Raw genomic sequence first — 24878 nt, forward strand, 5'->3', positions numbered from 1 at the left:
AAATATATTTCTGTTTCTAGTCTCCAGTCTTGCACTGCATGCAGGTGGTGGTCTTGGGGTTTCCATTCCAGGTTTTCTTTGCATGTGTGTAATTTGTGGTCTTTTATTCTATATTTGGTGAAGGCAGGTCTGTCTGTTCTGTCTGTATGTGACTGAGATGAGGTACTTTACTAGAGGTTTGTATCAGCCTTATTTATTGTATTTTCTTATTATATTGCACTGGTGGTGAACTGCTGCCTTTCATGGGTAGGACTATTTCTTGGAGTTAGTGCTGCTGAGGTATGGCAGGTTTGATAGACGAGTACAGAGTGGGGTTCTTTGTATTATTTTACAATGCACCTGGTAATAGAGGGAGTTTGTAATGCTGTTCTTAAGATGACAACAGAATCAGAATATCTTTTTTGTATGGTGATTTGTACAGGGAAATGTCCTAGTTCTGCTCTGCACCCATTTTTAGGAAGCGGGGAATTCCTGTGGATGCAGAGCATATGTTTATATTTAGTCCCATGATGGTCATGTGTTCAGTGTATCACGCATGTGAGCCTCATCTCTCAGGTGTGACCTGATAGAAAAAAGGTTGAGAACCACTGCTGTAGACCATCTCAGAGGAAGATCATCCCTGCTCACAGGCAAAAAAAAAAAAAAAAATCCAACAGTTTTCTAGTATGAAATATTTTAATTGGTAGGTCTGTGAATGAATAATTCTAATGTGATTTATAGAAAGAATGTACATAAGAAAGAATGACATTAACTGTAAACAAAGTAAGAAATTGACAGTGGAGGTGGAACTAGAAGTGGGTCAAGAGGCAGAGCTTGGTTGCTACCCCCCTAACAAAAATGGTGTTCTACTGCCCATGCCTCCAGAGACCTCTGATCTGCTTTTAACACCTCACTTCCCACTCCCACCATAAGAACATAAAAGCATAAGAAAGTCATACTGGATCAAACCAAAGGTTCATTAAGGCCAGCATCCTGTCTTTGAACGTGACCAATCCAGGCCACAAATACCCAGGATTCTACCATAAACTTGCCGGGCAGACTGGATGGACCATTTGGTCCTTTTCTGCCATCATTTCTGTGTTTCTATGATTCAAAGAATAGACCCAATCCTTCATGCTGTCAGAATTCTGGTCTCTTCCCCAGACATCACGGCTCCAGCAGCAGTGCTGATAGCAGAAAGCAGTGAGATAAAGTGGGTGTAGTTTTGAAAAAAAGATAACAGATGTCCACAGAGCTGGTGGAGATTAAATTGAAGATTGGGTCAGGGGCAAGGGTGGGACTGGTGATCCATGGGGCAATTAGGCAGACATTTTTAAATCCACAGATTTTTCTGCCCTAGGTACAGGTTTGGTAGGCTGGTTTGTAAATCCAAGCCTGGTCAGTCATATTAAGAGGGTTCTTCTAATTATTGTTGAACGTAGCAATGTAACAAGTGGCATCATGAGAGCTGTAACACAGGACAAGAGAAAGGGTGGTATACAGAGTATGCATGATCACTAGCCACACAAATGTGCAATATATATACTATAACTGTTATTGGTTTAGATGGGAAGAAGAAAATCTACTACCAATCAGTCATATGTTGTGAAGATAGCGAAGACTGTAAAGACTGTTTTTGTTGTGTTGTGGACTTAAATTGGCAAAGCAGACTAGCCAGGCTTTTCTGGAACCACCAACTGGAGAGAAGAATCTCGTTGGGTAAACAAGGGGTCGAGTTCCATGGACTAGGTTACAATTTATGAATTACTACATTTTTTAAACATTCTTGATGAGATACAATTACTGTATTATTAACATCGCGTGCAAATTATAATCTCGGGATTCTATTTAGTAGGCACTTTATGCACCTGTTATGCGGATTCTTTCTGTTTACTTTCTAAAGGAAAAACAAGTAGTACCTGAGGAGTTCACAGCAGCTGCTGAGAGCACACTTCATCTCAATTTCATTTATTTAGCAGAAAATATCTGATATTCAGATGGAAATTATTTTTTTTACTTCCATGCTAAGGATGAATAGCACAAGAAAAACTAATTATAACATTTTCTTTTACACATAATTAAAAGGCAACCAGTTAAGAGCGGCCCTGACAATAAACTGGTGTAATCAAACATAAATAGTTTTGTTACCAAGTTGTCACCAACTAAATACTGGCTTTAACTTACCCTACCATTAGGAATCCTTGGTACAAAGGAACAGATGCAAAATAGAAGACTGAAGAAAATACAGCCTTAAAGAGAGAAAACACTAAAATTAAAATAAAAAAATGAATAATCAAATTCACTCATCACTTTCATAAGTCTTGTGGTTCAATTCAACACTAAATAAAATTACTTATGTAGAGGTGTCTTCTGTATACCCAATAAGTTAACTGCTATTTTATAGCAGGCACTCGTTTCTATTGGGTATCTGAATGTACCTTAATGAGAGAAAGGTTAAATTAAGTTCATACAAGGCCTGCAAAAGGGAATTAGGTACCATAAGTAAGCCTACATCCTTGCAACCCCTCAACTAAATTTTGAAAGCATAATTTGTGCTCTAGAATGAACACAAATTCTGCCATTTATAATTACAGATTTATTTTACATGAAAAAGGAGAAAATGATACTGATTGTAACATAAGAGGTGCTGACAGAAAAAGGTTAACTGCCCCATTCTGTCTGCTTAGTTATTCTAGTCCACATTGTTAAAGATATCTCCCAGCTGACATTGGTAGGTACTTAAAAGATGTGGTCGTCTAGGATCTTATTCCTGAAATTTTGATAATTAAAATAAACAATCATATGATAAACCTCCTTCCCCACCCCTGCCAGCAGCTAAGTCCTTAGAGCATAGGACTGCTGCTGAGTCCTTTCTAGCCCATTCCTGCCTGTTCCCTGGAAGGAACAACAAGGGAGAGGTTGTATTGGGGACAGAATAACTTCTCTGCTCTGCCTGCTCTAGCCTCACACCTTCCCCTTCCGGTTCCCTGTACTACAGGCTAAGCTCTGGGAATAAAGATGAAACAGGCCGATACAGAATGGTGCGCTCGGCTGAGCGCACTGTTTAGCCCCCGTTTGGCTGCATGTTTTAGATGCGCTATTATTACCCCTTATACTGTAAGGAGTAATAGCGTGTGGGAAAACACGCAGCCAACCCCCCCGAAACTAATAGCGCTCATCACATGCAAATGTATGTTGATGAGCCTATTAGTTATTCCCCCAGAATACTGAAAGAGAAATGTGCGCCAAGCCGCACATTTTATTCTCAGAAATTAACGCCTGGCCAAGGGCAGGCGGTAATTTCAAAGCACTTGGAAAGGTGTACAGAAAAGCAGAAAAAAATGCTTTTCTGTACACCCTCCGACTTAATATCATAGCGATATTAAGTCAGAGGCACCAAAAATATTTAAAAAAAAAAAAATCTGCCTGCCGGTTGGCGGGTTCGAAAACGGACGCTCAATTTTGCTGGCGTCAGTTTTCCCCGAACATGTGGCTGCCAGCTTCTGCTAATAAGGAGGCGCTAGGGATGCGTTAGTGTCCCTAGCGCCTCCTTATACTGTAAGGGGCGTGGCCTAATTTGAATACAAAATTGCGCGCCCAGGAGAGGTGCCTGGGCACGCATCGGGAGAGCGGGCGCTCAACTCAGAGCGCCCGCTCTCCCACACGTTTTATTGCATTGGCCTGAAAGTTAGCAATTCAGGTGATGAAACAAAGTGAGTAAATTACTTAAAAAACATAAAACATAAAAATAAACAAAAGCCATGCTGAAAAGAAAGATTACAATGACAAAGTGAATACAAGCGCTGATGGCACTTTGTATTTCTGCGGCTCTCAGGACCTAATGTTTAGTTGTTTGTGCTGCTGCTCTTTGCCACCCGACTAGTTTGCCTAATGCTGAAGTCAGCCCTGAGCACTTAGTGTGTAACACAATTCAATTCTGAATGTATTCTCTAACAAGATAGTGCTAAATACCTGCATAGTGGAAATGATAAGGCCTCTGTGGATGACAAATTGACCCAACGCTGCTGATCTTTTGTAACTGTTCCGACCATGCACCATCAGTAATCTGCCAATGTGTTTGAACTGGGTGATAGAAAAGTCAGCTGCCAGGGAAGCTTGTTTTCCCTCCTAAAAACAAAGGATTAACATGAAAATGGAATTCAGACTCATCCCGGAAAGCACAGTTTCTCATATTTATTTAAACAATTTTCTAATCGGTAATAAGTAACAGAGCGCTCTCCACACATGTTCTCAACTCGCCATACTTTCAGGGAGTAATTTTCAAAGCTATTTATGTGCATACAACCTGGTTTTCAGTGCTTAAAAGGCTGATTTGAAACTGATCTGGGTTCAGTGTATGTAAACGTAAGCAGGTTTCGCATATACTTTTATGTGCACTGAGGGGAAGTGTTTCAGAGGGTAGAGACAGCACTTTTGTGCATATTTAGTTTTTTTTTAACTCTTTATTTTTTTTATTTTAAAAATGATGCATGTATATGTACATGAATAAGTTATGCCATCCGAATAAAAAGGGTAACTTTAAGCAATGAATGTGCGTGTGCACTCGGACAATTACCTGAGCATTTTCAAAGCAAACTCAATTTGAAAATATCCAGTACAGTCTGCGTATACAATATATGACCTTTGATTACATAATGCTATCTGTCAAGCTCATAAATGAGAAACCAGTCAGGAATCATCATCTCCAGGAAAATATCAAATGAGGTTATCCTGGAGATGTATAGAAGACCAGTTACAGAGTTGCTCTACCATTATCCAAAATATGAGGGCTATATAGAACTACTGTCAGAATATAGGCAGACAGCATAGAATAAAAAAATATTAGTAAATCCCTTTTGCACAAAACCAGTTTTTCAAGACACTACTATTCTGTAATGGCAGTTCTGTAAAGGTAATACTTCTTATTGATATTTACCTGTGCATCTCTATGCTGGAGGTTGAAGAAGCATCTTCTCTTAACATTTTACAACATATTCTGAACATACAGAAATTACATTTTCATGAAGATTCTTTCCATTTTGATTCTACAGTAAAACTGTTTTGAAACATGGCCTGAGGTTTCCATTTGCCATCACCCATTTTTCTATCTAGTTACAGTGTCTATAAAGCGAGGTCTATGCAGATTACTATGTATATCTGATCCTGCTCTATAAAGCAGCAAGACATTTCATGCTTTTGCATAACTATGTTAAAACAATTCGACAAGGAGTGACTTTGCAGGGTAAACCCAAGGTAAGATTAAGAACGTAAGTGCCATGCTCGGTCAGACCAAAGGTGGATACAGCACAGCATCCTGTCTCAGAAAGTGGCCATTCTGGGTCACCTGGAATTACTGAATAGGTCCTAAGGGTGAGAACTATTCCCTGGAGTTTACTCCCAGAAGACATAATAATCCTCCAGCTCCCTCTGGCTAATAATGATTAATTGACCTATTCTCCAGAAACTTGTCCAAACTTTGTTTAAACCTAGCTATAGTTATCAATCTTGACCTCACCTTCTGGCAATAAATTCTATACATCTGGTTATATATAACCAGTTAACTAGTAGTGTATATTTGGCAGGGCAGCTGCGCCACTGAATATACCTGGCTATCTTAAAGTTAGCCAGTTATGTATAACCGGTTAACTTTATGTCAGTCCTACGGCCTAACAAGAGTTAGCCAGATACGTTAACTGGCTAACTCCGAATATCAGAGTCAGCTGGTTAACTTATCCGACTAATTCCTCCCCACCCCTGACTTAGCTGGCTAAATTCTAGCTAGTTAACTAGAATTTAGCCGGGTAAGCAATTTAAATGGATAACTATCACGTTATCCATATAAATGGCATCTGAACATGGACCTCAACATGTTCACAGTAGAAGAAAAGAATCAACTAAAATATTAAAAAAGTCACACCAAAACAATAAATAGAGGAAAGGAGGACGAGAAACCTTTTATCTCATTAACTACCAGGGCATACAAATACAAACACAAGATAAAAATGTTTAAAAAACCCTCCCTCTTAAAGAAAAGCAAAAATGGGAAGAACATGAAAAAGGAAAAGGAAAAACAGGAAGAACAGAGAGAGAAAAATGGAAGCAGTGAAATAATGGAAATTTCACTGGCTGACATAAGTAAAGAGGGTAGACTTTTCCTTTCTTCTCTTTCCTGAATACTATGAAAACAAAAAATCCAGACCACTATTTGGAGGCTTTCCATTGTCATTTCTAATGAGGAAAGCCTACAGAGGCTAGACACAACATTGATTGGCCAAAATAAACACATCCTCACCTTTCCTTCGATTCCAATTCCACAGTCTGCTGCTTGGATCATGCTGACATCATTCCCTCCATCACCTGAAGATGACAAGTCATTGCAATAGTAAATAATTCATCACTTCCTCATCGCTCATGTTTACACAAAGAGAGCAAGAATACAGTACTAGAGATGTCAACTCACTCCATCAGGGACAATTTGAGCCATTTCTGTCTATTTATTGTTATCTTCTATCTCTGACCATTCCGAAAAAAATCACTGCCCTTCTATTATCCATACATAATACAGAACCACAAATTTCAGAATGTTTGAAAATGAAAGTTAAAAGACCAGGAAAACTTGAAATGTTCCTGATGATCAGGAGTTAGTTTCGGGTCTAAAGTTTTATTTATCTATATAGCTATGCATATAGGTCTCTCTAAACCTGTATGTATATGTATTACATATCCAGAGATCTATATCTATATACAATCTTCCAGAAGTTGAAATTAAACACAACCAGGCTTACTGGTCATTCTTCAGCAGTTCTTTTATCTTTGATGATGACAAGCAGAAGTAACGCACGTCTTTCCAACTGCCACTGACTTAATTTGAACTACACTGCTCTTGGATTACAGTCAGGGCCCCTGGTCGCCTGTGATTCTGTGGCTATGGCAAGGGCTGCAAACTGCAACTCTTGCTGTGAATTGCTGAATTCCCTGCAGAATTGGAGGAATCAAATAGAGGATACGTAGGTGCAATTCTCCTCTTCCTGTGCACGATCCATGATCCTCCAACCTCCCTTGTTACCTCTGCTAATGCCTCTCTCATTGTAGCAGATCATAAGAACATAAGCACATAAGAGCACTGGGTCAGACCAAGGGTCCATCAAGCCCAGCATCCTGTTTCCAACAGTGGCCAATCCAGGCCATAAGAACCTGGCAAGTACCCAAAAACTAAGTCTATTCCATGTTACTGGTGCTGGTAATAGCAGTGGCTATTCTCTATGGGGCGGATTTTCAGAGCCCTGCTCGCCGGTAAGCCTATTTTACATAGGCCTACCGGCGCGCGCAGAGCCCCGGGACTCGCGTAAGTCCCGGGGTTCTCCGAGGGGGGCGTGTCGGGGGCGAGTCGGGGGCGGTCCCGGTCGTCGCGGCGTTTTCGGGGCGTGTCGGCAGCGTTTTGGGGGCGGGTACGGGGCGTGGCTACGGCCCGGGGCGGTCCGGGGGCGTGGCCGCGCCCTCCGTACCCACCCCCAGGTCGCGGCCCAGCGCGCAGGAGGCCCGCTGGCGCGCGGGGATTTACGCCTCCCTCTGGGAGGCGTAAATCCCCCAACAAAGGTAAGGGGGGGTATAGACAGGGCCGGGCGGGTGGGTTAGGTAGAGGAAGGGAGGGGAAGGTGAGGGGAGGGTGTTAGAGGATTCCCTCCGAGGCCCCTCCGATTTCGGAGGGGCCTCGGAGGGAACGGGGGTAGGCTGCGCGGCTTGGCGCGCGCCGGCTATACAAAATCGATAGCCTTGCGCGCGCCGATCCAGGTTTTTTAGTAGATACGCGCGGCTCCGCGCGTATCTACTAAAATCCAGCGTACTTTTGTTTGCGCCTGGAGCGCAAACAAAAGTAGGCCTATTCGCGCTCCTTTTAAAATCCGCCCCTAAGTGAACTTAATAGCAGGTAATGGACTTCTCCTCCAAGAACTTATCCAATCCTTTTTTAAACCCAGCCACACTAACTGCACTAACCACATTCCCTGGCAACAAATTCCAGAGTTTAATTGTGCGCTGAGTGAAAAAGAACTTTCTCTGATTAGTTTTAAATGTGCCACATGCTAACTTCAGGGAGTGCCCCCTAGTCTATTATCTGACAGAGTAAATAACCAATTCACATTAACTCGTTCTAGAGCTCTCATGATTTTAAACACCTCTATCATATCCCCCCTCAGCTCTCTCTTTTCCAAGCTGAAAAGTCCTAACCTCTTTAGTCTTTCCTCATAGGGGAGCTGTTCCATTCCCCTTATCAATTTGGTTGCCCTTCTCTGTACCTTCTCCATCAGAATGACAGGAGAGTAATGGGGCATTAGGCTGCATCCTCCTCTGCAACCTGGGCATACTTATGGTATAAAATGTGTGGCACTATGGTGTCCTATGTAGCTTAAACTACAAGTAAATCTCTGCATGACAGAGAAAGATATGGCCCAATCCTCCTGCCAGCCTTATAAGCATTGGGGAGGAATGGGGAAGAGATCTGTGGGTAGGGGCTTGGGGGATTTGCTGGAGCAGCAAGGAAGAACTGGGGGATGAAAGGGGGTTGACTTGGTAGAGGAGAAAGGACTACGGGGTTGAGAGGGGATGGGGAACTGGGTAGTGGGTGAACAGGAATCTCGGCGTGAAATGGGGTCAGCTTGGGGGTGATGAAGGAACAAGAGGGGAATCGACTAGGTGGATGAGGTGGATTAACTCGGAGGAGAGAGGGGATCAGCTGGGGGTGTGTATGAAAGAGGGGAATGTGCATATATGTATGTATATGTAAGAGACAGAAGAAATTGGTGAGGGTGGAGGGAGTTTGTGAGAAGGAAGGGATCAAATGGGATAGTTGTTTTAGAGAGGGCATGTTAGATGTGGTGGGGCTGAGAAAGGTTAGAGAGATAATGGGGGTGTGAGGAAGAACAGGGTCTTGAGCAAGGGGAGATACCACCCTCATCTCAATCTCATTTCTCCTTTTCTTGATCCCAGATTCTCTTCTCCATACCCCAGAATCTCTATCCAACCCTCCCAGATCCTCACTCCTTCTCCTCCTCCATTTCCAGTTTTCTTTCTTCCTCTCCTCTCTCTCCTTCCATCCCCAGTCCCTCTTGTTTCTCCCATCAGAATCCCTCTGTCCTTCTCCTCTCCCTCATCCCTAGCCCTCTCTCCCTCTGGTCTCCCTAATTTATTTTTTATTTAAAAGGATTTATTTTCCGCTTGCATCACAACATGATTTGAGGCCAAGTACAAAATATGCATACATAAATATAAATGTATAATGAAAACATACATATAATATAAAATGTGAAAACAGAATCAACAAAACACCTAGGGACAACAAAGTAAAAGTAAAACATAAAACAAGTATGCTTACTCAAATTCATTCATAATACGATTTTCCATTCCTCTTCTCTCCTCCATCCCGGTCCCTCCCTCTGCTTCTCTATCACCCCCACGCCTCTCATCCTCATCCCATTCCTGAGATCCTCTCTATATGCTGATACTTGAGATCCCTTCTTTCCCACTCAAATCTCCCATATAACTACAGACACCCAAACAAATGTATGCAACTGTGTTGAAGAATTTCTGAAACTTTGCCACAAATTTTTCTCTCTCTTGCTGCAGAGCTGCTACAAAAACTGGGGGCAATTATTACGATATTTGGCTAGCACTTTTCACATAGCCAACTAGTGGCTACACTTCTTAAACTCATTAGTGCAATCAAAACTCTAGGGCAGAGCTTTCCAAAGTGTGTGTCGCGACACTTTACTGTGTTGCCTGAGGTGTGCCGGTGTGTCGCGCAAGCCCGGTGCACGTGACACACCGGCAAGTGCAGGGACCAGGAACCCATGGCTCCGAGCCAGATATGGCTCTTTTGAGGGCTGCATCAGGCTCGCAGACAAGTATCGCCACACTTTCCCGCTGACCCAGCTGCTCCCCGGTCCTCCTCTGCCCGGGCGGAACGCGGCAGGACAGCTGGAGTCAGCGGCACCGGCGTGCTCTCTTCTTCCCGCCCCCCCGGAAGAGGAAGTGGAGAGTATCGGGTGCCTGCGCGGCAAGAGGCGGCCACGCTAGTGCGCTCGGCATCGGCCCGAAGAAAAGAAGACTGCAGCGCGGCTCGGAGGAAAATGAAGAGGTTCAGCCGCGGCCGATGGGACTCCGCCTCCGCGAGGGCTGAAAATGAAGAGGTTAGCGTTGGGAGGAGGCTGCTGCTGCCGCGGGTTCCCGGGGTGGGGGAGAGAGAGAGTGAACGCCGCTCATTCACTCTCTCTCTCCCCCACCCCGGGAACCCGCGGCAGCAGCAGCCTCCTCCCAACGCTAACCTCTTCATTTTCAGCCCTCGCGGAGGCGGAGTCCCATCGGCCGCGGCTGAACCTCTTCATTTTCCTCCGAGCCGCGCTGCAGTCTTCTTTTCTTCGGGCCGATGCCGAGCGCACTAGCGTGGCCTCTTCTTGCCGCGCACTCACCCGATACTCTCCACTTCCTCTTCCGGGCCGCGGGGCCCTGTGTGTGTGTATGAGAGAGTGAGAGATTGCATGTATGTGAATGATTGAGAGCCTGTACATGTGAAAGAGAGTATGTCTGTGATTGAGAGCCTGCCTGTGAGAGAGAGAGAGCATGAATGTAAGTTTACCATTGGGAACCTGTATGTGTAAGTTTGTGATTGAAAACCTGTTTGTGTGAAAGAGTATGTGTGTATGATTGAGATCCTTTGTGTGTGTGAGAGATCATGTGTATGTATGATTAAGAGCCTGTGTGTATAAGTAAGAGTGAGAGAGAGCATGTGTGTCTGTGTGTGATTGAGAGCTGGTTTAGGTGATGGAGCATGTGAGTATGTGATTGAGAGCCTGTGTTTAAATGAGAGAGAGAGACCATGTGTGTCTGTGTGTGATTGAGAGCTGATTTAGGTGAGGGAGCATGTGAGTATGTGATTGAGAGCCTGTGTGTAAATGAGAGAGAGAGGACATGTTTGTAAACATGTGAATGAGAGTCTGTGTGTGAGAGAAAAAGACAGCATGTATGTGTGTGATTGAAAGCCTGTGTGTGTGTAAGCGTGAAAAGATAGACAGCATGTGTGTAAATGTGTAATTAAGAGCCTATATAAGTGAGAGAGAAAAAACATGTGTATATGTGAGTACTGAGAGCATGTGTGTATAGGTGTGTCATTGAGAGCCAGTGTGAGAGAGAGCGCTGGTATGTGACTGAGAGAGGAGAAAGTTCCAAGCAAACCACCCCTCCTCCTGCTAATTCAGAACAATCTCAGGACACCTGGATATCAAACGTTCCCAGGTATGCAGAGCAAAAAAATGTTTGTATCCTTATTATTTTTCATTACTGGGTCTTTGTGTCTGCTATTTTGAAATATTTTGTTGGTATCTGGAAATGTTTTATATGAGTTTTTTATTATTGGATATTCCACTCATCAGCTGTTTCGAAATATGTTCTTTTTGTTAGTACAGTTTTACTGCTGATGATTTTATATTTCTTGATTTGTTTTATAAGGATGGGTGATGTTTCTTTTTTCCTTTGTTACACTGCATACAACCTCTGGTTTGCTAGTAGACTGAATTACTGTGTCCCGAAATTATGTTTGTCTAAAAAGTGTGTCACCAACATGAAAAGTTTGGAAAGCTCTGCTCTAGGGGTTAGGAGATGACGTGCTACTCACCAATGGCACATGTGCGCTTTCCTGTGTGCTGCTGCAACAGTTTCACAATGTGAGCTTTCTGAGTAGGTGAACATCGACAGCAAACCACAGCAGGGCACTGACATGCAAGCTCAACAAACTCATGCTCATAGTACTTCAGACAAACCTTCGAGAGAAAGGAAAAAAGAAAAACATTTGTTTGACATTCTAAGAAAACAGGAAATTAGCAACCGGTTATCTTGCTCCAGGTTTTAAATGCCACACATTCCACCGTGGTAATACAATATTACTGCAGTTATTGCCCCCTGAAATCATTCTTGAACTCTCAGGATTATTATTGCCTTTTGCTAAATTACTCTCAAGGCTGATTACAATTAAAATTACAATCCAAATTGCAATCAATCAAATCCAAGATACTAAACGATGCTAGAACCTGTAAACAGAGGCTAAAGACAAGAGGTAGAGTGTAAGAAGTTATCCAGGATGAAAGAGAAAATAAAGTAGATAACGAAAGGTCCAGTGGGTGAAATGGATAGCAAGAATATAAAGATTGGTTCAAGAGTACAAATGCATGCACACTGTAGTAAAGCAAGCACTTTGTGCTGAGGTAATAAGAATAAGTAGGAGTAATCCAGTGGTGGTTTACAATACATCATTAAGTAAAAATACAAAACGTTCAAAACATTTTTTCTTCATTTTTTAATTTAACGTTGTGTTTCTTATGAAAGTGATTTTTATTACTTTGATCCACGGTTTTCTCCTATCTAAACATAAGTGTATATATTCAGTGTCCAAAAAGTGCTTGCCTCAAAAGGAGAAACTATATAATATGAAAGACAGTACTAACACTAGTGATTATCAACCTGTTATATTATTTTGTGATGAGGCTACTGGTTTATAGTTCAAATTAACAACATTAGGATTTATTGTTTCTTATGAGAACAATGACTTATTAAAAATTATTTTTGATGAGAAGTGTCACAGAATACTGTGTTGCATACTGGGTTAAGATGCCAGTTAACCCATGCTGCAACTGAAATGGCTGGAACAGACAAAAAAAATGTATGTTTCGTGAACAAATTCAGGAGGCGGCACCTGTCTCTCCTGTGCTGCCTCCTGATGATCTTGCTGCCTGCATCATTCTCAGTTTTGCTGTACCGCATACTCTTGATTCGTCATAAGGCAAGGCTTCCCAAACGTTTAATCAATATGACCTCATTTTAGCAGTTAAAAATTCGCATGACCCCAGAGAACGATAAAAACAAATTAGCAGAGATGCAGTCCCCTCCAAATAATCACTCCTTCTCGCCTTTCCCAAAACTCCTCCCCCTCTGGGTTCCCCCCTCTCTCAACCTCTACTCCTTTCACCCTCCCAGCTCATTCCATCCAGCTCTTTCCGCATCCAATAGCTGATCTTCTCTCATCCCGAGCCCTTCTTATAATCCCCAACTACTCTAGTCATCCCTTCACTCACCTCCCAGCCAAACATCCTGCCTTCCAATCCTTTTCTCACATTCACGCCAACTGATCACCTTATCCCCATCTTCTTACGTTCCTCAGCTCATCTTCTGTCATTTCCCTTTCTCTCACTCTTCACAGCGAAGCCCTCCCCATCTTATCCAACTCTCAAACTCTTCCTGCATCTCATCCCTCCCTTTGAATATCCCCCTCCTCCAAGCATCCCCCTGGCAAGGATCAAAGGCAACATTTTCCTTTGGGCCCTGGATCAAAGGTAGATGACAACTGGTAGGAAAAGATGGTAGGAACTGGTAGGAAAAGATGACAGGACAACATTTTTCTCTTGTGTGTGTTCAATAGTGGGTGAGGACAGAAGAGCAGTGGCAATCTCCACTGAGCCATGCACACTCACCTCTCTCTTTCCCTCATGGCTGGACCAAAGCCAGACAGCGATTTGCAAGTAGCAGCAGCTTTACTAATGAAAGTCCTGTGGGTCAGTGCAAGCTCATGAGCCCTGCAGCAGCCCTGATCCCTCCCTTGTGTGGGGCATCCTGTTACCATAGAAACTCATGTGAGGGCAGAACCATTGCAGGGCCTGTGAGTGCATGCTGGCTTCACAGGCCCCATGCTGACTTTCACTGTTAATGCTGCTGCTGGCACCTAAAGAGGGCCACCATTTGAGGAATATGTGACCCTGGCTGAAGGCTTTACGACTCCATTTGGGGTCCCAACCCATAGTCTGGAGAGCCCTAACATAAGGTACCCAACTATGAGAGAAAGAGAATCCTCCCATTGACTCTGTATTTAGATTTCTGAGTTGTACTGCAAATAGTACTTAAATACTAGAGAAGCAATACTTGTACGTTTTAGTGCAGATCTGTAGTCTTCATAGTAATATCAGTGGAAAAATTATTTAATTATGGATTTCTCTGTTGTGCTTTTCTTCTCTTGGAAACCATTATTTTATCATATGCCTAGTTACCTCCCACGATTAGTAGAATAGAAAACAGGTTCTCTACATATGGATCCATATGCAGAGCATTTACCTGGTTAAAAACTGGGTTTTAGCCAGGTAAGTCTTGTTTAATAATTTGGCCCCCTTTAATTGGCTAAATTTGTGGTGGTTAAAATCATTAGCCACACAAACTTATTCAAGTAAAAAAAAAAAAAAAAGGAGCTGGGTCAGAAGCGTTCTTGGGACGGGCTTTCAAATTTGGCCAGTAAATGCAACATTCAGTGCTTAGCAGCTAAATGTAGCTGGCCATGGACTTACAATTGGCAGGCCTAAATCTATCTGCTCAAGTTTTATATATTCAAGTTTTGAGCAGATAGATTTAATCGGGTATTCAGCTGTACATCTAGCCAATAAGTACAAATGAATTTCTTTGTAACAATAACTGGTAATCTTGTTTACTCAGCAGGTTTTAGAATATGGAACGTATATAGTTACCTATACTGCTATTCTTTGGTCAGGAAGCACTATTTCCTCTCAATGTGTTACTTTTGGAATGTATCAGAGACATGTATCAGAAAACCATAGGGCAGGAGAGAACCGGAGTCTGTCTTGGAGGTCAAACACTCTTTGCTGTCCTACTGCAGCACATGTACCAAAGCTCTTCTAGAAAAGTCTACCAGGTATGTTAAAAATGTGTGTGAAATCACAGTTGTCAGATTACTGTTTGCGCGATCATTTGATCTGGAAAGTGGTACAGAAGGATTTGCAAATAAATAAATAAAATGGACACAGCTGTAGGCGTTTCACAGAAACAATAAAACTCCACAAAAACGAATGTCTGATTCATGCGACATCATTTAGCAAAAACAGACGCAGGCATATATGGATCTATTACATTAGACAATGACTGATTAGTTAATATAAATAATGCACTGTCCCCATCAACTGAAAGTTTAATAATCAGGATGAAATTCAATATAGTAGCTTTGCGCATTATGAGGGTGATTTATAAGTGTGTAGGTATGGCTAAGTCTGCATGAAATGCAGATTTTGAAAATGCTGGCTAAAGCAAACTTATGTGCACAAGTTCACTCTGAGAATGCTTGAATAATTGACCCAGTCTGTGCACAGATTAACTTGTGTAAGGATATACCTCCTCTTTGGAGGGCGTAACTTGTGCAAGTCAACTTGCATGCATACTTTTAAAAATAAGAATGCATGGGCATCATTTCCAACTCCACCCCTCCTACCCCCCCAATGCCTTTTTGCAGCTTAGGTAGAAGTACGCACATAACCAGTTTATGCAAATACTTTGATCAGCACAAAGCCCTGGGCTATTTTATAATAGCCATTTATGCACACAGAAACCAGGTTTTATGCACATAAATGTATACAATTCTCTCTTATTAACTGATTTACAAAGTTATTCAATTCAACTTTCTCCTTATTGTAATACTTAGACCAGAGAAACAAATAAAAAAAAAAAAAGCAAGAAAATATAAGACCCATGGTAATACATAGCAGACCACAGAAACTATGCTAAACCATAATTTTTTTTTACTTATTTATGCAATTTTTCAAATACACTCAAGACAATAAGATTCTTCATAGAAAAACAAAGAATCAAATAATGAAATTTTAATTCTTAACAGAGAGAAGGAAAACAAATAATATACTGGTTCCATGACAAGTCCTCAAAGAGGGATACAACAGCACAACTTCAAGAATAAAAATAAACATGAAAATATAAGAGTTATGGCAATACCTCTGCATTATTTTAACTCAGAACCTAAACTAAACTCAATGAATTACCAAACAGGCACTATAGATGGAAAGGAGGCTTCAAGTTGTACTGACCTACTATTCAGAAAGCTAGTCAGCTGACTTGGATCAAAAAATATATAAGAATTTTCTTGAAATCTGCTATAACATTTACACGAAAACTTAAGGAAAAACACAGTTCCTAGTTGCTGAACTGAAGGTCTCATCAAAAGAAGTTGTTTATGCTTCCTCTGTATTTAAGCACAAAACGAGAAAAGGCAAGACACTACATATGAGAACTGCTTAAACTGCAGATTTCACAAAAATTCACTTAGTGATTTTTCCTGCCATGCACACGCTTTTGAATAACCATCAATGGGTGACAAAGTGGCTTGTGAATAAATGTACTGCTAGCCTGATAAAGTTGTTATAGGTGCATCAAGGGTAGCAATAATATGCTCTGTTGAAACCCAACAGGTGTCTCGATGGTGCGGCCAGTAAAATGACCTGGCAGGAACTTGGGGGTGCAAGAAATTGACCAAAACATCAAGTTCCTCAGTTGAGACTTCGTATATATGGTCAATCCATCAGGAATTATCATAGATGCAAGCTAAAAACTGACCAGGTTGGAAGCTGGATACTTGAAGGTCAGAAAAATATTCATGTTCATGTTCTAGAACATTTGCAATGAATGAGGTGACTTCATTCAAAATTTTGCTAATGCAAATTTTAGTTGCATCAATGGGCTTGAATTGATTTTTCTTGTGTCAGCAACAGTATGACCTTTGCTAAACCTCTCATCCTGAACAGGTCTGATTGCTTCAATGTCCTCCTTTGGGACAAAGAAAAATCTGATATGAGAGACACTTTTATCACAAAAGTCAAATAGATCTTTTGGTGTCAAAATGTGGTTATTGAGGGGGTGCTGTAGACTAATGCACGCAGCTAAACATTTTGTGGTTCCTCCAATCCCATCACAAGGAGATTTTCCATGGTTGGTGCCAAAAAAGTTCCATTCAACTGTAACATGAAAATCATTACTATGATTGCAAAGATTAATGACATTTTTAAAGTTTTGTATTGAGCAGCAGAGCCATCGCTAAAGTAGTGAATATGCTCCAAAATAGGTAAAATCCCCTTCAAATGCTCTAATGAGTGCTCTCAAAAACTTGTGCACATCAGGATGGGCCAGGACTTGTCTATCAAGGCAGTCATTATACCACAAAGAACACAATGATGTCACAGGCCTGGGCATGTTCCCAAAATCTCTGCCACAACATACTGCTAACAAGATATTACCATAGTTCCTTGTGAAGGTGATACTTTTGCCTTTCAGGCTTGCATGCAGTAAATAACCCAGCACAATAAAATGTCCATTTTGAGGAATCATTTATAAAAGTTTGTCAAAGAAAGATGTGCATAAACTATAAGTATGGTAAACACAACAAGCTTCACTGCACTGTAAAATTTCACATCGCTAGCTCATTTGTGAGTTACACAGCAGGGCGCCAAAGATGCATCTTTTTAACATAGCACGCCCACGCATGCAAATGATGCATATCATTGGGGCCTTAATTCTGATCAAAACAAGATCGGATCCAAAATGAAACAAGATGACATAAAAAAAAAGAAAAGAATTAAAAACTACACAGTAGAGATACCTGAACATTGGAAACATTTGCATAAAAAAGTGTGACATTGTGTCTTTATGTAATTATATCTTTGCTTCCAGTTGCCTATAAAGCCTCTTAGTGCAAATCTTATATGTAAATGCCATGAGCCATGACTATTGGTCCAGTCAGTGCCTGAATCAAAGTATGGTTCAGGAGCAACGAGGAGTCCAAGTAGGCCATATATTTCTTTTATAACATTTTTCACCTACATTGCTGGCCCATAATAAGGGAGGCAAGCTCATGTTATGTTTCAAACTTTGCACTGGGATTTACCACCAGAGGTTGTACTAATCCACAACATTTCAGGCCCCTGAGAGGTGTTGTCGGGCTGCAACACCTGGACAAAATGGCCATTTTAGGTTGCGTGGAGCATGGTATTCAGAGGTGCCCTCTATTCAACTGCCTCTAGCTCTCCAGCAATGGAGGTCCAGGTGAAACATTTTGTAATGTTTTGTTTCAGACCTTAGAGAACATCCGTGCAAAATTTTGTTTGATTTGGAGGAGGTTGAGTGTGGACCCCTGGTCCACTTAATATGGGATGACCCCATGGCATCTCATAAAGATTTCAAGATAAAATGTGTTGGTCTCACCAGGCTAAAACTGCTACAAAAACTCCGTAAAGGTGGGTAGAGGTGTAGAGGAAGCAGAAAAAGAGGCAGAGGATTCTTCCATTCCAGGCATGTCTGCTCCAAACATGACAAAGGATCCTCATTGAGTGCAGAGAGTCCCTGCGATGAAGCCAGCGGTAACAGTAACTTCAGAGCGCGCCTCTGCACTCCTTGACTTTGGTGTGGCAACGGCGAACTCAGTCTGCAACTGCACTGGGCACAGCTCCGGCGCCTGATCAAGGGCTGGGTCTCTTGGCGGGGTTCTGAATGCTGGAATCAGTGATGTCTCTGAGTCTGAAAGACTCTCCAATGATGTCTCTCCTAGCAGAGTCGCACCTCAGACAATGTACACATCCATCAGCCCAAGAAGGGAGGGGCTGACCCGTCACAGAGAAGGTCCTGGGCTTCCCCTTCCTTTTAAGGCTCATGAGGTAAGAAAGAAAACAAATAGGAAAATAATCCAGGAGGAGGAGAGGACATTTCATGCAGCTCACCACAGGGCAGCCATCTTGGATCTCAAAAACTTTTTTTTTTTTTTTTTTTTAACGTCCTGCAGTTTCCTCCTATCCCACTGAACTTCAAGCTCAATTGGAACCCATGTTGAGATATGACACGATGAGCCTTCTCTTACAAGTACTATGGGATTTTTCACCAATTTTATATCTTCTCTCGATTTTGTTAGCCAAGTCATTGCAGTGTCACTGCTTGGCAGGGGGCCATATACAGTCTTAAAATCCTGAGTGTCACTGTTGCATGATGACTGGGAATTCCCCCTCCCAGTAGGACTCTAAATGCTGCTTCTGTATTATCCTCATACTTGCTAACCCATGGAGCAAAAGACCTGACTAGGGAGTCAAACGCAGGTTTTCTGTATGGCAGTACTATACTGCCACTGAGCCACCAGGTCAGCCTCACAAAAAAGGTTTATGTATTCTGATTTTGTATAATATAATACTGTAAGCAAATGATACTTGGCTATAAGTGCTAGTGGCAGTGTTTGATGTATGTATAGTATTAGGGTAATTCTGCTAATAGAACTCTTTCCTCTATTTATTTATTTTAGCATTTTTATATACCGACATCCGTTTGCACATCGTATCGCTTTACATAAACATTTTTTACATAGCTTTTACAAAGAACAAAAAACTGTAACAGGCTGAATACAGATTAACTAGGTACAATATTTTGAAGTACAGATTAACAAGGTACAAAGTTTTATGAAGGGATATCTCGGAAAAGGATTTAAGAGTATTTAAAGGGAGAAGCTCGGTTATTAAGTTAACAATAAGCTAGAGGACAAGGCCAGGAAAAACTGGATATACAGGCAAATATTTACAAAAAATTCAAAAGTATCTGGTATCAATATTGTGTAGAACTACTCTCAGCATTTATTCACATTGGCGGGAGGTTCAATAATGAGGGGTATTTGGGGGAAAGGCCTGTAGAAACAGCCAAGTTTTTAGTTTTTTTTTTAATTTAGGGGTGGAGGTTTCAGTACGTAAGTCTGGAGGGCATGGCGTTCCATAGGGTGGGGTCAGCCAGAGAAAATGCTCTTTTTGTTGTGGAGGTGAGTTTGGTGGATTTGATCGAAGGGGGGGGGGGGGGGGGCGGTGCGGAGCGTTCCTTGATGGGTGGAACGAGTAGGTCTTGTGGAGGTACGTGGTATGAGTGGAGGGTTGATCCAGTGGGTGTTCTCATTTATGATGCATTCATGAATGAGGGATAAGGTTTTGTATAGGATTCTCGATTTAATTGGTAGCCATTGTAGCTCTATAAGTGTTGGAAAGTACCATACTGCTGTAGGGGCTATCACTTGCATGCCCAGGAACAGTTGCTATATGTATGCCAATTTAACAGCTGTACGTATGTATGCAGATGAGGAGTACTACTGTATATAAATCCATATTCTTAAATTCATTTTTTTTCTCTTTAAAAACAGGTATTACCTCCAGAGAATCGCCAGATATTACTAGAGCGCAGTCATGCTTTCTTCTAAATGCATTCAGTTCCAAGTGAGCTTCTCCTCGGTTGCTTACCTGTACAAAATCAAACATTCAATAAGCAAATGTAAAACAAGAAATTACATCTATATAAAAGATTTGAATAATTGCTTCAACCAAAAACCAAATGCAGACAGATAGTACAAAAAAGATAAATGTGTATGTGTATGTGTGTCCATATACATATATATACCCAAAAGTAGAATCACTCAGTATGATATATGTCACCTTTCAATAATGTGTAGAATCACTCATAAATGGCTCGAATAAAAAGAACAGTATTTTCAGCCTGAAGCCTTTGTTCCAATCACTGTGTTCCAATCAAACTGGCGCAATGTAAATATTTTTTAAATTAGTAATTAAAACTTATCTGTGCAATAGTTAATGGGTACTCCGTGTCTTGTCCAGTATGAACTGGCAGCCTTATCGTGCAGCCAAAAGCTGGCCACATTTCAAACAACTTTTTTTCTGACTGGGATGCTGTTTAGCTTCCACAAGTCAATGAAGTGCCATCTTGTCTACTGACATGTACGCAAAATGCTTTTAAGTGCTCCCATGATCTTTGATTTACAATGGACTATTTTAGAACACGTTATGTTAGCAGGTGTAAATGTGAATAAGTAGATTTACATACATACTTTCTAAAATTGAAGTGTGTGTGTAAATGCTATCCCCATCCAAAGGGCACCTCTTTGATGTATGTGAAAGCCCATTTATGTACATAAAACCACATTTTATGCATGTAAATGTTTTTGAAAATTCAATCTTTTATAAATACAGTAATATTTTATTTATTTAACACTTTTCTATACCGACCTTCATAGTGAAAACCATATCGGATCGGTTTACAACGAACAAGGTAAAAACCTATAGCGACAATTAAAGTAAATAAACAAATGAAGTGGAAGAGGCAAAAGTTACATTCAACAAGGAGTAAGAACTTGGAGGCTTAATCAGCTGGAAAGAAAGGTTAAAGCAGGCAGTAATTATAAATATAATACAATAGAGAAGACAGGTTAAAGCATAATGTGCTTAGAAGTACCAGGGACCATCGTTCAGGCAGAGAATAAGGGCAAATTAGTGTGTATCTGGGGGCTCAGCGAAGGCTTGGCGGAAGAGCCACGTCTTGAGTTTTTTCCTAAATGTTAAGAGGCAGGGTTCCAATCTGAGGTCTGAGGGAATGTTATTCCAGATAGATGGGCCTGCTATCGAGAAAGCTCGGTCTTTGGTCGAGGTGAGACGTGTGGCTTTAGTTGGGGGAAATTGCAGGGTTCCTTTGTGAATTTCTCTGGTTGGTCTGTTGGAGGAATGTAGATTGAAGGGGATTTCGAGGTCGAGTTGAAGTTGATTGTGGATGGATTTGTGTATTAAGGTGATTGATTTGTGCAGGATTCTGAAATTCACTGGTAACCAATGTAAGTTTCTGAGGATGGGTGAGATGTGTTCTCCACGATTAGTGTTGGTCAGCAATCTCGCTGCAGAGTTCTGTATCATCTGCATTGGCTTGGTGGTAGATTTGGGGAGGCCTAGGAGGAGGGCGCTGCAGTAGTCAATTTTGGCAAACAGCAAAAATTGACTACTACACTTCACTAATACACTACACTTGACTAATACACTTCAAGGTGTTCCTTAAAGCAATGGTTCCAAGGCTTTCAACAGCTCAGTCTCAGCTGACAGTCCCAGTCAGAAAGGCAGCAGGCACTACAAGGTTAAAAAAGCAAAGGGACCCTCCCTCCTTCTGCACACTCCAATCTCGCTCACTACCTCCTCTTTTCTACATCATTCTTCCAGACTCCAACTATCTTTCACTCTTTCCACTCTCTTCTCGCCATCTCTCTTTTGTGCATCTTTTTCCTATCCACCATCTTTTCAGTTCTCTCTTCTTTCTATCTGATGTCACTCCTCCTAACTCTATAGAAACATAGAATATGATGAAAAATAAGGCCACTAGGACCATCTATTCTGCTCAATTTCATTTTTTGGTGCAATTTCACAGATCCAAGTTGTTCATAGTAAAATAATAGGCGATGGCATAACAAGACAAACTGACCCATCCAGTCTGCCCAGTTATTCCTGTTCACATTGCTAAGGATATACAGACCTTCCTTATACAAGACAGTTTTTGTTGTTTTCCTCCTTTGTACACCATCCTCTTGAGTAGATGTGCATCTCTGGCTTTTCTCTAACTTCATCACAAAGAGATTATTGGTATTTATCCAATGCTTCCTTTAATTCCATTACTGTTTTTGTCTTCATAAATTTCCACTGGGTGAATGGTTCATGCATTCACCACCCTTTCTGTAAATACATATTTTCTAATATTACTTCTAAGTCCATATCATGACCTCTTGTTCCATAGCATTCTTTCCTCTGAAATAGGTTTGCTTCTTGTATCTGATGTATACTTCTGAGGTATTTGAATGCCTCTATCTTATCTACCCTATTTTTTTCTCCTCTAGTCTAAGATATACTTATTTAGATCTTTAAGTTTCATCTCACATGAATTTTAGTGCAGACCTGTAACATTTTGGACTGTCTCCAGCCTGTCTATATCCTTTTGGTGGTACAGCTTCCAGAATATTTGTCCACATAATATTCCAGGTAAGGTCTCACTGATGATCTGTACAGAGACATTATCACCTCCTTTTTTTTCAGCCGGTTATACCTCTTGCTATGCAATCTAGCATCCTCTAGCTCTGGTGATTACATTAACATCATCAGATGCAATCATTCTGAGGTCTCTCATTTCAATGGCACAAATTAGTATCTTATTGCCTAGTGCGTACTTCTTTCTTGGATTTCTATAACCCAAATGCATGATTCTGCACTTTTTGCACTGAATCTTAATTGCCAAGCACTTGGTCACTCCTCAAGCTTTCTTAAATCACTTTTCACTCCATCTAGTCCCTTGGGGTACCCACTCTAAGAACATAAGAACATAAGAACATGCCATACCGGGTCAGACCAAGGGTCCATCAAGCCCAGCATCCTGTTTCCAACAGTGGCCAATCCAGGCCATAAGAACCTGGCAAGTACCCAAAAACTAAGTCTATTCCATGTTACTGTTGCTAGTAATAGGAGTGGCTATTTTCTAAGTCAACTTAATTAATAGCAGGTAATGGACTTCTCCTCCAAGAACTTATCCAATCCTTTTTTAAACACCGCTACACTATCTGCACTCTGTTGTAGATCTTGTCACCATCTGCAGAAAAGGCAAGCTTTTCTTTCTAATCTACCTGCAATATCACTCATGAAGATATTCAAAAGAACTGGCATCAGAACAGAATCATGAGGTACTCCACTAATTAGCATTCTTTCCTCTGAGAAAATTCCATTTACCAATTCCGTACTGTTATCAATCACTCAGCCAGTTTCTAATCCAGTTCGCCACTCTGGAGCCCAGCCTCAGGCTGCTCATATGAACATAAAAAAAGGCAAGCTAGGCCAGACAAAGATTCATCAAGCTCAGCATCCTGTCTCCACAGTGGCAAGCCCAAGTCTCAAAAACCCAGCAGATCCCATAAAATAGACCTATTTCCTGTTACTCACTCCCAGGTATAGCACCAGCTCTCTTTAGCCTACCTGACTTGTAATGTTTTATGGACTTTTTCTTCAGGAACTTGTCCAAACCTCTTTTAAATCCTGCTATGTTATCTGTTGTGACCACTTCGACAACATATTCCACAGCTTAATTGTGTGCTGAGGGAAATAGTACTTACTATGATTTGTTTTAAATCTGCTGATTGTTAGTTTCATGGAGAATCACTTTGTTTTAGTATTAATTGAAAGGGTAAATAAGCTATTATTTGTTTACCCATTGCACTCCTACTCATAGTTTTATAAATTTCTATCATGTCCCTTCTCAGCCTCCTCTCTTCCAACCTGAAGAGCCTTTCATCACAGGGGAGCCATCCCATTTTCTCCTCTGCACCTTTTGTAGTTTCATTATGTCTTTTTTGCGATACGATGACTAGAAGTACCATGGATCGATACAGAGGCAATATAACATTGTTTTATTCTCCATTCCTTTTTGGATCATTACTAACATTTGATTTGTTTTTTTGATCATCGCCATATACTTAGCTGAGGATGTCCATGCATGGTCCACAAGGACTCCTAGATCCTTTTCCTGGGTGGTGACTCCCAATACAGAACCCAGCATTGTGTAGCTATAGCTTGGATAATTTTTCCCTATGTGCATCACTTGCACTTTTCCACATTAAATTTCTTATGCCATTCAGATGCCCAGTTGTCTAGTTTCACAAGGTCATTCTGCATTTCCTCGCAATCCGCTGCTTTTTTTTTTTTTTTTTTTTTAACAATTTTGAATAATTTTGTATGATGTGCAAATTTGATCATCTTACATGTTCACATTTTCAGATCATTTATGAATATATTGAATAGCAGAGGCCCAGTACTGATCCCTGTAGTACTCTACTCATTACCTTTCTCCATTTGGAAAACTGACTAGTCTTACTCTGTCTTCTGTCCTTTACTAGTTATCAGTTCACAATAGGACACCGATCCTCTCATGACTTTTTAATTTCCTGAGGAGTCTCTCATGAGGAACTTTGCCAAATGCCTTCTGAAAATCCAAATATACTATATCAAACAGCTCATCTTCATGTACATGTTTATTTACACCTTCAAAGCAATCTAAAAAATTGGCAAGGCAAGACTTTCCTTTGCTAAAACTATGCTGATTCTTCCCAATTAAGCCATATCTATCTATATGGCCAGTAATTTTGTTTTTAAGAATAGTTTCTACCATTTTGCTTGGCACCAACATCAGGCTCACTG

At 41.2% G+C, this 24878-nt stretch overlaps 1 protein-coding gene across 1 annotated transcript in view; it reads right to left on the reverse strand.

Moving 5' to 3' along the window:
- ATP9B (ATPase phospholipid transporting 9B (putative)) overlaps positions 1-24878 on the reverse strand; it is a 1157977-nt gene that overhangs the window by 51330 nt on the left and 1081769 nt on the right. Inside the window, exons 22-26 of the mRNA XM_029590836.1 lie at positions 20025-20114; positions 11645-11789; positions 6272-6336; positions 3952-4107; positions 2164-2228 (exon numbers count right to left, since the gene is read on the reverse strand). Coding sequence (XP_029446696.1) covers positions 2164-2228; positions 3952-4107; positions 6272-6336; positions 11645-11789; positions 20025-20114 — 521 coding nt within the window. The remainder of the gene's footprint in view (positions 1-2163; positions 2229-3951; positions 4108-6271; positions 6337-11644; positions 11790-20024; positions 20115-24878) is intronic.

This window comes from Rhinatrema bivittatum, chromosome 2 (assembly GCF_901001135.1).
Source record: "Rhinatrema bivittatum chromosome 2, aRhiBiv1.1, whole genome shotgun sequence".
Taxonomy (NCBI): Eukaryota; Metazoa; Chordata; class Amphibia; order Gymnophiona; family Rhinatrematidae; genus Rhinatrema; species Rhinatrema bivittatum.